The sequence below is a fragment of the Ictalurus punctatus genome, chromosome 25 (assembly GCF_001660625.3).
Source record: "Ictalurus punctatus breed USDA103 chromosome 25, Coco_2.0, whole genome shotgun sequence".
NCBI lineage: Eukaryota > Metazoa > Chordata > Actinopteri > Siluriformes > Ictaluridae > Ictalurus > Ictalurus punctatus.
The window spans coordinates 12,498,552-12,510,918 of NC_030440.2; the positions used below are offsets into that span (position 1 = coordinate 12,498,552).

The 12,367-nt window shown below is 41.8% G+C and overlaps 1 protein-coding gene across 11 annotated transcripts in view; it reads left to right on the forward strand.

Moving 5' to 3' along the window:
- The window catches only part of pde4dip (phosphodiesterase 4D interacting protein), an 87,162-nt gene that overhangs the window by 39,052 nt on the left and 35,743 nt on the right, over positions 1 to 12,367 (forward strand). For 5 of the 11 annotated variants that reach the window (XR_008393445.1, XM_053675746.1, XM_053675748.1 and 2 more), the window contains exons 1-12: positions 291 to 2,060; positions 3,529 to 3,666; positions 3,856 to 3,975; positions 5,781 to 5,873; positions 6,262 to 6,471; positions 6,568 to 6,726; positions 6,936 to 7,040; positions 7,129 to 7,266; positions 7,384 to 7,563; positions 8,678 to 8,872; positions 9,934 to 10,200; positions 11,427 to 11,493. Coding sequence is in view for 10 of the 11 variants with exons in the window: in XM_053675746.1 (XP_053531721.1) it covers positions 834 to 2,060; positions 3,529 to 3,666; positions 3,856 to 3,975; positions 5,781 to 5,873; positions 6,262 to 6,471; positions 6,568 to 6,726; positions 6,936 to 7,040; positions 7,129 to 7,266; positions 7,384 to 7,563; positions 8,678 to 8,872; positions 9,934 to 10,200; positions 11,427 to 11,493 (2,899 nt within the window). In the remaining variant the exon portion in view is untranslated. Of the gene's footprint in view, positions 1 to 290; positions 2,061 to 3,528; positions 3,667 to 3,855; positions 3,976 to 5,780; positions 5,874 to 6,261; positions 6,472 to 6,567; positions 6,727 to 6,935; positions 7,041 to 7,128; positions 7,267 to 7,383; positions 7,564 to 8,677; positions 8,873 to 9,933; positions 10,201 to 11,426; positions 11,494 to 12,367 lie in introns of those variants that run through there. The other 6 variants (XM_053675743.1, XM_053675747.1, XM_053675745.1 and 3 more) reach the window with 2 other exon arrangements.

The following is a 12,367-nucleotide window of genomic DNA, read 5'->3' on the forward strand; positions in this document are numbered from 1 at the left end:
CTGTGTTGATGACAGGCTAACGGTTTCGGCGTGATTATTTTCCCCGCGGAGCGGGAATCACAACGAACACATACACACAATGCTTTTAAACGTGTATAAAAAATAAAAATACGAATGAACCAAGTTATAAACTGTACTTTTGCGTATAAAATGTGCACGACAACCCTTATTATAAACGAGCTTTTCTGTTAATAAAGAAAACCGAAAGAACGTGTGTCCCCCCTTTTTTTGTGTGAAATGGTACAGTCCGCTTTTCTGGCTTCTCTGCTGCATTGCCACATCACTGGGGATGACCATTCAGAGAGGAACTCGGTCATATTGGGAGTCGCTGTTAAGATTTGAGGTTGCATTGTGAAGAAACCTCTTTATGGGAGACTTCTGCTGGGATTTATGTCGTTTTTTTGTTTTTTAGAGAGATGATATATTTTGGTTTTGAGTGTGGGAGGGTGAAACCTGGCACTGAGGGTGATGTGGAGAAGACCTGACATGGTGAGCTTGCTCTCTGAATATGAAGGTGTGGTAAGAAGACATCAACATCAAGACAACATAAATGACATCAAGAAAGTATTTGAGAAGGATATTGAGATTTGCTTCTCTTGGGTGCAGATGTGATGGACATGCTCATCCGCATGTTTATGGAGGAACTATGACATTTGGATTAGCCTAAACTGAAATGTCAGAGTGAAATATTTTAGTTGTATACAAGCTCTAATTTATGGCTTGGGTCCTGTCCTATTGAGATTTTAATTTTTTTTTTATGATTAAATTCCTGATTGTTTTATTATAGCCTTATACAGGTTAGACGGGACCCCCAACGTCTAGCAGAAGTTAAAATGCTGGACTCCAAAACGAAGGACTTGTGCCGTATTTGTGCACGGGAGCTGTACGGTAACCAGCGCCGATGGATCTTCAACCCGACAGCCAAGCTGAGTCTGCAGGTACTGCTGTCGCACGCTCTGGGCAGGCAGCTGTCCCGGGACGGCCGCAGAGAGTTTGCCTGCAGTAAGTGTGCCTTCATGCTGGACCGCATGTACCGCTTCGACACTGTGATCGCCCGTGTCGAGGCGCTGTCCATTGAGCGAATGCAAAAGCTCCTGCTGGAGAAAGAGCGGCTTCGACAGTGCATAGGCGGACTCTACCGCAAAAACAATCCAGAAGAAATTGATTCTGAAACCCCGGCGGAGGCTTCATTCATCGACACGGCCGCCCCATGTGATTCCAAGTACAGCTGTCTGTTAGAAGAGGACCTGACGTACTCTGTCTACGAGTGCTGGGCTGAGCATGATTCAAAGGAACGTGCAACAGGGACACATCAACAACACACTGCACATCACCACTACCAACACCACCACCATCGCCACCAGTGCCATGCTGGATCAGAAGCTGGCACGGCGCAGCGCTCCAGGAAGTGCAGGGGATGCACCACATTGCGAGTGGCTGACTCTGACTACGAAGCCATCTGCAAAGTGCCCCGGAAGGTGGGCAGAAGCACCTCATGTGGACCCTCAACCCGCTACTCTGTTAGCAATCTGGCCAGCACAGAAGAGACATGCCCTGAATCAGAACCTCAGGAGCCAGCCGCTCAGTCATCAAGTCTGACAGAGATCAGTCAGACTGCAGAAACCGCTGAGGAGGAAAACGTCAGTCTCAGTCCGGCAACATCGATCGAGTCACTGGACGCTACAGGTGACGCCAGTCAGCCCTGCTGCTCACTAGTCCACTCAGACCTCCTGCAGGAACAGATGGAGGACGAGAAGGTCTTGACCCAGAGGTCCAGTGCAGAACAGAGCCTCAAAACAGGAGTGGAACTGGCTCTCAGCCTGGTCAAAAGCTTTGAGTGGCGTCCAGTCCGGGTTTTTCGAGGCAGCCGGCTGCCTGTACCAATCAAGTGTGTAGCCATGCACCAGGTCCCTCAGGCAACAACGGACTGTCCTTTCTCTCTCCAGCCAGCTGATATGATTCCTCTCAGCATCCAGCAGCATCTGCAGCTCGACCTGGCTGAGATCGAGGCACTTTGGCTGGATGATTACGTTCCATGTGGGCCTCTGGGCTTCCATGAGGTAGCTGAGAAAATCTAACCACAAAGCATCTAATATTTAGCACGATGCTCATGATTATATTTCAACTTCATATCTGCTTGATTAGGAAGCAGTGTAAAAGAGCATGTCCTGTGACATTGTTATCCTTTGCCGGTGGACTGTGAACATATTTACACATTTATGTGTCTGGAGAAGCCTCTTGGCTATGTTTCCTAATCCTTTGATCACACAGCATTCTCTTAGCAACATGTCCACTGCTATGACAACTGTTGTTGCAGGCAACAATGCAATGCTTACTACTACAAGCCAGTCCTCAGAGGAGATTTCCCTTGTTGGGTCTTTAAATGCACACACACACACACACACACACACACGCACACACACACACACACACACACACTCCAGAAGTGTTTACTAAAGTAGTAAAGCTTATAATATTGCCTTTTGCCTCACCATCACCATGGTAACGCATTGGTCTTAGATCACTGCAGTGGTACAGTGGTGATAAAGCAGCAGGCAGCCATTAAAACTGTGTTAGTCATTCAAGCTCCAGTGTTCGTACTAGCTCTGTGGCCCTAGACTGGCCTGTCCATTAACATCACAGCAGGCAGTGCAAGACAAGATCCCTTAAACTGTTCCTCCTTCGGGAGAAAACATAACCTTTCATCTCTGCTGTCTGAAATATAGATGAAACGCAATGGACCACCATTAGGCAAATTCATGCACAGGAAATACAAAGGACTTTTGTGATGCAGGAAAACGTTATGAATTTATGGAGCTGCGTAGCCTGAGACAGAGGAAGAGGAGTGAAAGTAAGCACAGATAGATTCACACTGAGAATAAGGAAATGAATGACGTGTCGTCCAGGAAAATCGGGACTTCCTGTCGAAAGGGTAGAGAGTGACTAGATCAGCTTAGCGTTAGCTAAGTGCAGTGTAAACATACATGTTTCTGAGATATCCTGCTGTCTATTTAAAATGTTTTAATTTTTTTTAAACAATAACTTTGGAAACAGACTCGGTGAAGTATTTCTGCCATCTTTCAAGTCGCCAAATTAACGCTAAAAACGTTCTTACACATGAATTTTTTTAGTATTCATTCATTTTGTCCACATCAAATGAAAGTATCATCAACATTTTTATTCAAAAGTTTTTTGTTTTAAAAAAATTTTTTTTTAAATAATGCAGCATTCCTGTTTTTGCTGGAAGTATTTATATAAGAATCATATATATTCGTACCTATATGTCATCGATCAGAGAAATAGCTTGAAATATTGTGATATGATTTTTTTTTTTATTTCTTTTTTTGTCATATCGCCCTAATACAGACTGGGTATTGTGGAGAATACGCGTCTACATGTGTCTCAGAAAATATATTTTGAACGTTAATTAGGAAATATGACAATAATGTTCAAAGGTACATGAAATAACGTGTGTGTGTGTGTGTGTGTGTGTGTGTGTGTGTGTGTGTGTGTGTGTGTGTTCATCAGAAGCTCATTGCGGAGCAGCAGGTTCAGCTGGTGCAGTATGAAAATGCAGCTGGTCAGTGTGTGACTGAACTACACAAGGCCCAGCTACAGGTCCAGTCTCTCCAGACTAAGATCAGAGAGAGTGAAGCAAACAACAAGGTACAAACCACGTCACTCTGCTTTATTAAGGTCAAATAAGTCGTTATTAAGTTATTGTTAAGTTATTATTACGGGTGTAAGGGCCATGGTGTTTCCATGGTGTTTTGGTATCTAAGGAAGCACAGGATGTATAAATGTCAGCTTTTCCTGATATAGATATATATTGTGTACATGGGTGTGTGTGTGCAGGAACTGCAGCAGCGACTCGAAAGTATGGAGTGTGAGCTGTTGTCTTTCCGGGAGACAGCACAAGGACAGGAGAGGACTATCCAGACTCTAAACAACTCTCTGAGCACCAAGGACAGTGAGGTGTGTTCACCTCCACAATTTGTTTCTCTTCTGTTATCTACTGAACTGGACCAGATGGAGGTGACTTCACTGAAGTTAATACAGTAGTACTAAAAAAAAAAGGATACGTGAGATACCTACACTAAAACCTTAAGTATCAGCCATTAGTGATATCCATCGAATATGTTTTTTTTTTTTTAAGTGCACCTGTTATGGTTTTTCAGATATTACCTTTCATGTAGTGTGTTATAGAGCTGTTTGTGAATGTAAAAAGTCTGCAAAGTTTAAAAAAACAAAGCGCAGGGCAAACAGAGTTATTGACTCCCAAAAGAAGGAACCGATTCTGAACAGCTGAAACGAGTCGTTAGTGATTCCAGACTTACTTCCTGTACTAACCTACGTAGGTTTGTAATAAAAAGCCCCGCCTCTGGTCTTCATCGGCTGACAGCGGTAGACCAATCATAACAGACTGGGACATCTGACCATACAGAGCAGAGTATGCTCTCTGAAAGGAGGAGATTAGAGTGAATCATTTAGAACGGATCATTTAACGAGTCGTTTGTGACACTGGGGGGGAAAAAGGTAATACTGCAGTTTAAATTATGAGCACATTAAAGTGTTTTTTGATCTTGGATGCATGTAAATCTTTTGTATGAGAGCTTTAAAACAAAATTAGACACGTTTCGAAACCATAATAGGTGCACTTTAAAAACTCGTGAACTTTAAAATGATATTTTTCTTATATATATATATATATATATATATATATATATATATATATATTTTTTTTAAAAGACTTTACAGGAAGAAATAGATAGCTAAAATATGACTTACAAAAATCTGCAGACTTTAAAAAAAATTTATTATTACTTTATTATTAAGTTTTTCACTTACATGACAAATATAACGAGCATAATAAGATATAAATATAGTATAATCCTAACAAAAAAACAAAAAGAATGTAGTATAATCCTAACAAAAAAATACAATCACGTCTCTTTATATGTATTTCCATTTAAGTCCAATTCCAATCTTTTCCATTTGTTAATCAGGTTTAATTCATTCCTGTTGTTTTTTTTTCTTCTTCTGATATTCGAGCCACCATTTTTTTCCATTCGCCAGCCTGCGTCCCGTTCCCTCCCATGTCCATGAGCTCGGCCAATTAGCCGACCAAGTTATAAGTTATTTCGGCTCATACTGATTTACGAGAACGGTCAAGAGTGCCTACGCTGTCCTGTTTTTTTTTTCTAATGAGCGCCCATGAGATTTTCAGCTGCCCTTCATTACTGGTGTTAGCACTGTATCTCTAGCCGTGTTAGCTGCTCAGGAGTTTGATTCTGTTATCTACACGCATTCATTACGTACGTTTCTACGAAGGTGTTTCATCCTAAGCAAAACTACGTAATAAAAATGTATCTCTTCTATTTGTTATGTAAAACCAGCTACTCAAACAGTTCAGTGCTTTATACAGATTGTTTCATACAAGTCCGGGAAGAACGTCGTTAATTCTGTGTGCAACTTCGTGCCCTATAATCGATTTGCCAGTACGAAATGACTCTTGGATTGAATCTTGGATAAACGCTACCACTGGCTGCACTGGATGCTTAGCAGATTCCGCCATGTTTTCCGTCCCGAACAGACTGAGATGGGAGCGAGTGGAGTGAAGAGGCATCAGGGCGTGTCTATAAAAAAAAGACTGACAGGAGGCCCATGTAAACCCAGACAAGCACTTCGCACCAAATTTGCAGTTTCTTAAGGGAAAATCAGTCTGTGTGAATTTCAGCGTAATATTTTAACGGGAGGGTTTTTGTTTTCTTGTGGCCTAGATTGCTGACTTCCAGCAGCTCATAGAGGAGCAGAAGCAGCTTTTGATTTCTCTGAAGCAGCAGAATCAGCAACACCAGCTGCAGAAATTGCAGGTGAGAAGTTCTTCTTCCATACACTGATGTACACTTGCATTATAAATAAATAAATACAAAAAAATAACATAAAAAGGGGGCAGTAGTGGCTTAGCGGTTAAGGATCTGGGTTACTGATCTGAAGGTCTCAAGCCCCAGCACTGCCACTGTTGGGCCCTTGAGCAAGGCCCTTAACCCTCTCTGCTCCAGGGGTGCTGTATCATGGCTGACCCTGCGCTCTGACCCCAAACATGCTGGAGTATGCGAAGAAAAGAATTTCACTCTGCTGTAATGTATATGTGACCAATAAAGTTTCATAAATATTCTCATACACACCCGTTTCACCAAAGACAAATGTCTTCTGAGAAACACTTTAGATTTGTGCATGTGTGTGTGTGTGTGTGTGCAGACGTCCACTACAGCATCTAGTCCACTGCAGGCTGAGCTGTCAGAGCTTCAGGCCTCTTTATTTTCAACCCAGCTGGAGCTGCAGAGCGTCCAAAGAGCCCAGCGCCAGGCCCAGAGAAGAGAGGACGAGCTGGCACGTGCCAACCAGTACCTCCTCGCCGATCTCCAGGAGGTGCAGCACCATCGCCGGGAATCCAAGAAACACAATCAGGCGAGGACTGAAAAAGCAAAGTTATCTGTGTGTGTGTGTGTGTGTGTGTGTGTGTGTGTGTGTGTAAGATTAAAGGAATTTGTCATTCACCCATAGGAGCTGCTTGCGGCTCTGCAGAGAGTGCGCTCGGACCTAGAGCAGATGGAAGAGAAGTGGAAGGAGGGAGAGGGAGACAAGGAGAGAGATGTGGAGGAAAGAGAGAGAACCATCAGGGAGCTGAAGACCAGGCTGCAGCACAAAGAGCATCTGCTACATGTGAGCACACGTTAGGCATAATTAAGCAGTACTCAGATTGGACTTGTTTTCTCACCGGTTTGTTTGTCAGGGACGAGTAAAAGTCAGCAGAATATATGTGTGATGGGATTTTGTAGGGAACATAAGATGGCTAGCTATAACCCAATTTTATTCACGCGTGCACTGTTGAGGAACGATTTATGCGTCTTAATTCTACAAATCGTTCGCAGGACTACACTGAACTGTTGGATGGACAGAAAGAACCAGCCGGAAACAGAGACATCCTCGTCCACAAGCTCAAGCTGCGCATTCAGGAGAGAGACCGAGCCCTGGAGGTATACGCCTGCGCACAAACATACAGGTTAAAGACGGTTTTCTGCGAGTCCGGATGACAAAATAATAAAAACGTGTCCTTTTCTCAAGCGTGCGGTAGACGAGAGATTTGTGTGTGTGGAGCAGAAGGAGGCCGAGGTGCGCAAGCTGCAGCTGCTCCTCCGAGAGAAAGAGAGGGACCTGCAGAAACTGCGCCGTGTGCTGTCCAACAACGAGGAGACCATTATGGTATTATTAACACACACACACACACACACACACACACACACACATTCTTGTGTACACAGATTTAACTATATACAGTAGTGTGTCAATGTGCTATATGTTTGTTTTGTTTTGAATTAGAGTTTAGAGGTGTTGGTTCGAGGTAAATCTGTAGAGCTGGAGCAGGTGAGTGAAGCGTGGAGAGGCAGTCAGCGTGTCCAGCGTGAGTGTGAGGACAGACACATGCGCAGCATGAGAGAGAGAGACACACTCATCAGCCAGCTCCAGACAACACTACACACACGCACTAAAGAGGCTGAGGTAAAGACTGGATTTATTTCAATCTCAACAATATATACAGTAATGTGAAAAAATAAATACACCCCATGGAAATTGTCGGCTTTTTTTGACATATTTGGACGAGCAAACATTTGATCCTCTTTGAAACAGTGTCTATTAATAAAGTTGATATACTTGGACAAACCCACGAGGAAAATTAGCTTTTTCATTCATTTATTCAACAGAAATATTAATAGATTAATAGATCTTCTGTGGAAAAAGTAAGTACACCCTTTGCCTCAGAAGCTAACATTGCCCCCTGTAGGCGTTTGGCATAATTGTCCACCAGGCTTGCTGGAATTTTTGACCACTCTTCCATGTTTGAGGGTTTTCTTGCACGTTCTGCTTGTTTCAAATCCCCCCGCAACATTTCAGTGGGATTCAAATCTGGGCTTTGACTAGGCCGTTCCATAACCCTCCATTTCTTCTTTTTGAGCCGTTCCTTGGTGGATTTGTTAGTGTGCTTAGGATCATTATCCTGTTGAAAGATCCACTTTCAGTTCAGCTTTAACTTTCGGAACGGTGGCCTCGCATTATCTTCAAGCACTCTTTGATATGATGCAGAATTCACAGCTGAATCAATCAATGAAAGCTGTCCAGTCCCTCAGGAAGCGAAGCAACCCCAAACCATAACATTTCCACCACCGTGCTTCACAGGTGGTATGAGGTGCTTCTCCTGAAAAGCTGTCTTTGGCCTGCGACAAACATGTCAGCTGTTACTGTGGCCAAACAACAATCTTTGATTCGTCTGTCCAGAGCACATTATTCCAAAAGGCCTGGTCTTTGCCTATATGCTCATTGACAAACTGTAGTCTTGCTCTAACGTTCCTTTTAGACAGTAAAGGCTTTTTCCTGGCACGCCTCCCATGCAGGTCAAATATGTGCAGTCTCTTTCTGATTGTAGGAGCGTGCACTTTGACACCAACAGTTGCAAGACTTACTATTAGATCCTGTGATTAAAATTTTGGGGTTATTGGAGACTTCTTTTTGCATCAGATGTTCTGCTCTTGGGCTGAATTTGCTGGGACGGTCAGTGTGTGTGTGTATGTGTGCTTTCTTAGTTATTGAAGTAAGTGTCTCTCGTTTTCTCTTGCAGGAGTTAACAGCTGCTCTCCTCAGTAAGGTGCCACTGAGCTCCAGTGAGGTCGTGGAGAAACTGAAAGGTCGGCTTCAGATGAAGGAGCATCTTTTCCAGGAGCTTCTGGCGGAGAACAGCCGACAGACACAGGAGCACAACACACACATCCAGGAGCTGCTTAACGCCATCCGCACCAGGGAGCAGTATATCAAGGTGATACACCATCATAGACCTCTTGTTTTAGAATTGTAATAGCATGGGGGAAAAAAAAGACTTAAAACATCATCAGTCCTGAAAGTAGACAAAGAAAACCCAACTAAACAAATGAATCAAAAATATTATACTTGGTCATTTATTTATTGAGGGAAAATGATCCAATATTACATATCTGTGAGTGGAAAAGGTATGTGAATCTCTAGGATTAGCAGTTAATCTGAAGGTCAAATTAGAGTCGGGTGTTTTCAATCAATGGGATGACAATCAGTGAGCTCTCTGTTTTATTTAAAGAATAGGGATCTATCAAAGTCTGATCTGTAATAGTCCTCAAAGGTCACAAATGAACTTCTAAGCAACTAAAGGCCTCTCTCACATTGGCTAATGTTAATGTTCATGAGTCCACCATCAGGAGAACACTGAACAACAATGGTGTACATGGCAGGGTTGTAAGGGGAAAGTCACTGCTCTCCAAAAAGAACACTGCTACCGCTACCCATCTTCAGTTTGCTAAAGATCATGTTGACAAGCTAGAAGGCTATTAGAAAAATGTTTTGTGGATAGATGAGACCAAAATACAACTTTTTGGTTTAAATGAGAAAGGAAAACACTGGAGAAAATGTTGGAGAAAGCAAAAAAAAAGAAAATATATATATATATGCACGTGTGTGTATATATATATATATATATATATATATATATATATATATATATATATATATATATATATATATATATATATATACACGTGCATATATATATATATATTTTTTCTTTTATATATATATATATATATATATATATATATATATATACACATACAGTGGTACTTGAAAGTATATATAATGTATGTATGTCCATGGTATCTCACAATAAACCATATTCATGTTCATAAATATCATTTTTACGCATTTCAAGTACACAATCATGTACTTCAATAAAAAATACATTTTCTTAGAGAAATGAGAACGAACATATCCCAAAACAGACCTAAAGGTTAAGCATAAGACTGTAGAGGTACATTCAGATGATGCTCCCTGAACCTTCACTCCATTTCCCAGGATTCGGCAGAGCGTGCGGGTCAGGTGATGTCGGAGCAGACGGAGCGCCTACAGGAGCTGTGCAGGCAGATTGTGTCAGCAGGAAGCAGATCACTGAGTACATTAAAACCCCCTGAAGATGCACAGATACTTCAGGAGGAGCTTCAGCTGGTGCTTACCAAAGAGCGGGAGGCACGGAGGGAGCTGTCCATCCTGCGCTCCACCTTAGCAAACAACCAGGAGCAGCTCCAGGCCCAGACTGCACATCTGGGCGCTTTGAACCACACGGTCAGCACTGGCATCTAATCCAGTACCTGCCTATAACCACGTAGCACTTAGAGACCAGTAGAGTTAAGGTTCAAACCGAAAAGTATTAACCCTCGAAGTAAACACAAGGAGCTGGGACTATGATCAGAGAAACACAGTGTAAACACAGTCCCCATTCCCAAAATTAGAAAGTCAGTATTATTCAATTAACTACCTACATGATGACATATATTTATTTAATTATTAGACAATATACAGGAGTGGACAAATAATTAGCCGTGGACAAGCGGCTCGTATAACCGGGTAATTAGACAATTAAGTGCGTTTGTACACAACAAACAAGTATACCCATAATCTTCATCCACTCATAAGAAAACAGTTTATCTCCCCTATTTGTTCTTGCCAATTCCCACCCACTAGTTATCACATGACAACGACCAACAACCGTATTTTGAAATAAGATCAAATTCTAAAAATGTAAATATTATATCCAAATAATTTGACTTGCAATATGAGGAGAGCACACTAGAGCTCAAAACACTGGCCAGGGGTTTCGTAACTTTTTTGTCAAGGTTGCAAATGCAATATTCTGCATTAAAAAGAAACTTTATCAGGACTCCAGAAAAGTGATTGCTCTATTGTCGAGAGATCGTGAGTTCGAAATACGGATGATGCCACAGCCATCAGTCTAGGCCAGGAGTCTAGAGAGCAAAATTGGACCATGGGTGCTAGGGATCTTGTTTCTCTCTCTCTCTCTCTCTCTCTCTCTCTCTCTTCTGTCAATCAGAGAGGCACTAGACAATTGTGGCTTCTGTGAGCTCATGTATGCAGAAGAAGGTGATTAACACTTTCCTCTGAGTGTCTTGCGCTGGCCTGCAGTTTGAAAAGATGGCTTCATGTGTCTTGGAGGAAGAAAGTATTTCCCCCACTAACTGGTGTTGGTCGTTGTCATGTGATAACTAGTGGGTGGGAATTGGCGAGAACAAATAGGGGAGATAAACTGTTTTCTTAATGAGTGGATAAAGATTATGGGTATACTTGTTTGTTGTGTATACACACTAAACTATCTAATTACCTGGTTATACATTATTATGTATACTGGTCTCCAAGCAACCAAAACATAGTCCTGGTCTGCACACTTCCCCGATGACCTAGCCAATAAATGTCCACATCTGAACAGATAAACATATCATGTACGGCTTGGACCTCTTCACTATGCTGCATGTTTGTTCATCTTTCTTTAACAGAGTAAACCCGAGCATCCGGTATCCATGGAGACGGAGCAGGCAGCCAGCTCATACACTGATACCGGAGGTGGGCATGAGGACGCTCACCAGTTTGGGCTATAACATCTCCTATACTTACATTTTCCAGTGATTGTATGTTATGCTGCCTCGATAGTTTGTAGTCGTTATATACACTGCAAAGACGACACGTGACGCATGTTCTGAGATTCCTTACATAACTAACCTGAATAACTGTTGTTATGTAAATGTTTATGGCGATGATGCCTAGCACACGTTTAATTTTGCACGACGTGATCTTTGATACATTGAATATTCATGCACTTAAATGATTTTTTATTTTATTTATTAATGTAAATCTGTTGTCCTTTATGTTGCAATCATTTTTCAAGTTGTATATTTATTTCATATTTTCTCAAGTATAGAATTATAGGGCTACATTCAAATGTACTCTGCATTTTGTTTCTCAATCATTATCCAGTATGAGCAGTGAGTTTTATAGTTTCATAGTATGAAATTAATAGTATGGATTTTTGCAATCATCACCGAACTATCGTTGGTGATTCATTATTCTGAGGATCCAGCCTTGTAACGAGGAGAGCTGTACAAACGAGCAACTTAGACGTGACGTATGAACGTAACATTCTTTTAAAACTTGTTTGTGAACTTGTGTATTAGTCAGATTCAGCCTTTAATGTAGTGAATGGTACCTGGAGTGAGCTTGTGCATGTGAAATAACAGAAACTGTTGTTGTATGCATGTCTGACTGAATCATTTACGGGGCGAACAACTTTTCATACAAAGGAAAATTGTTTCTGTGTTAGAAATCACCGTTTTAATATTATTGTATTCAATACTCGTGGCTCTGCTTTGTAATACGACTTTTGTCATTCGGAAAAATCACATCTGTGTACACTTGCTCATCTTTTAAGTCACGTTTTGAG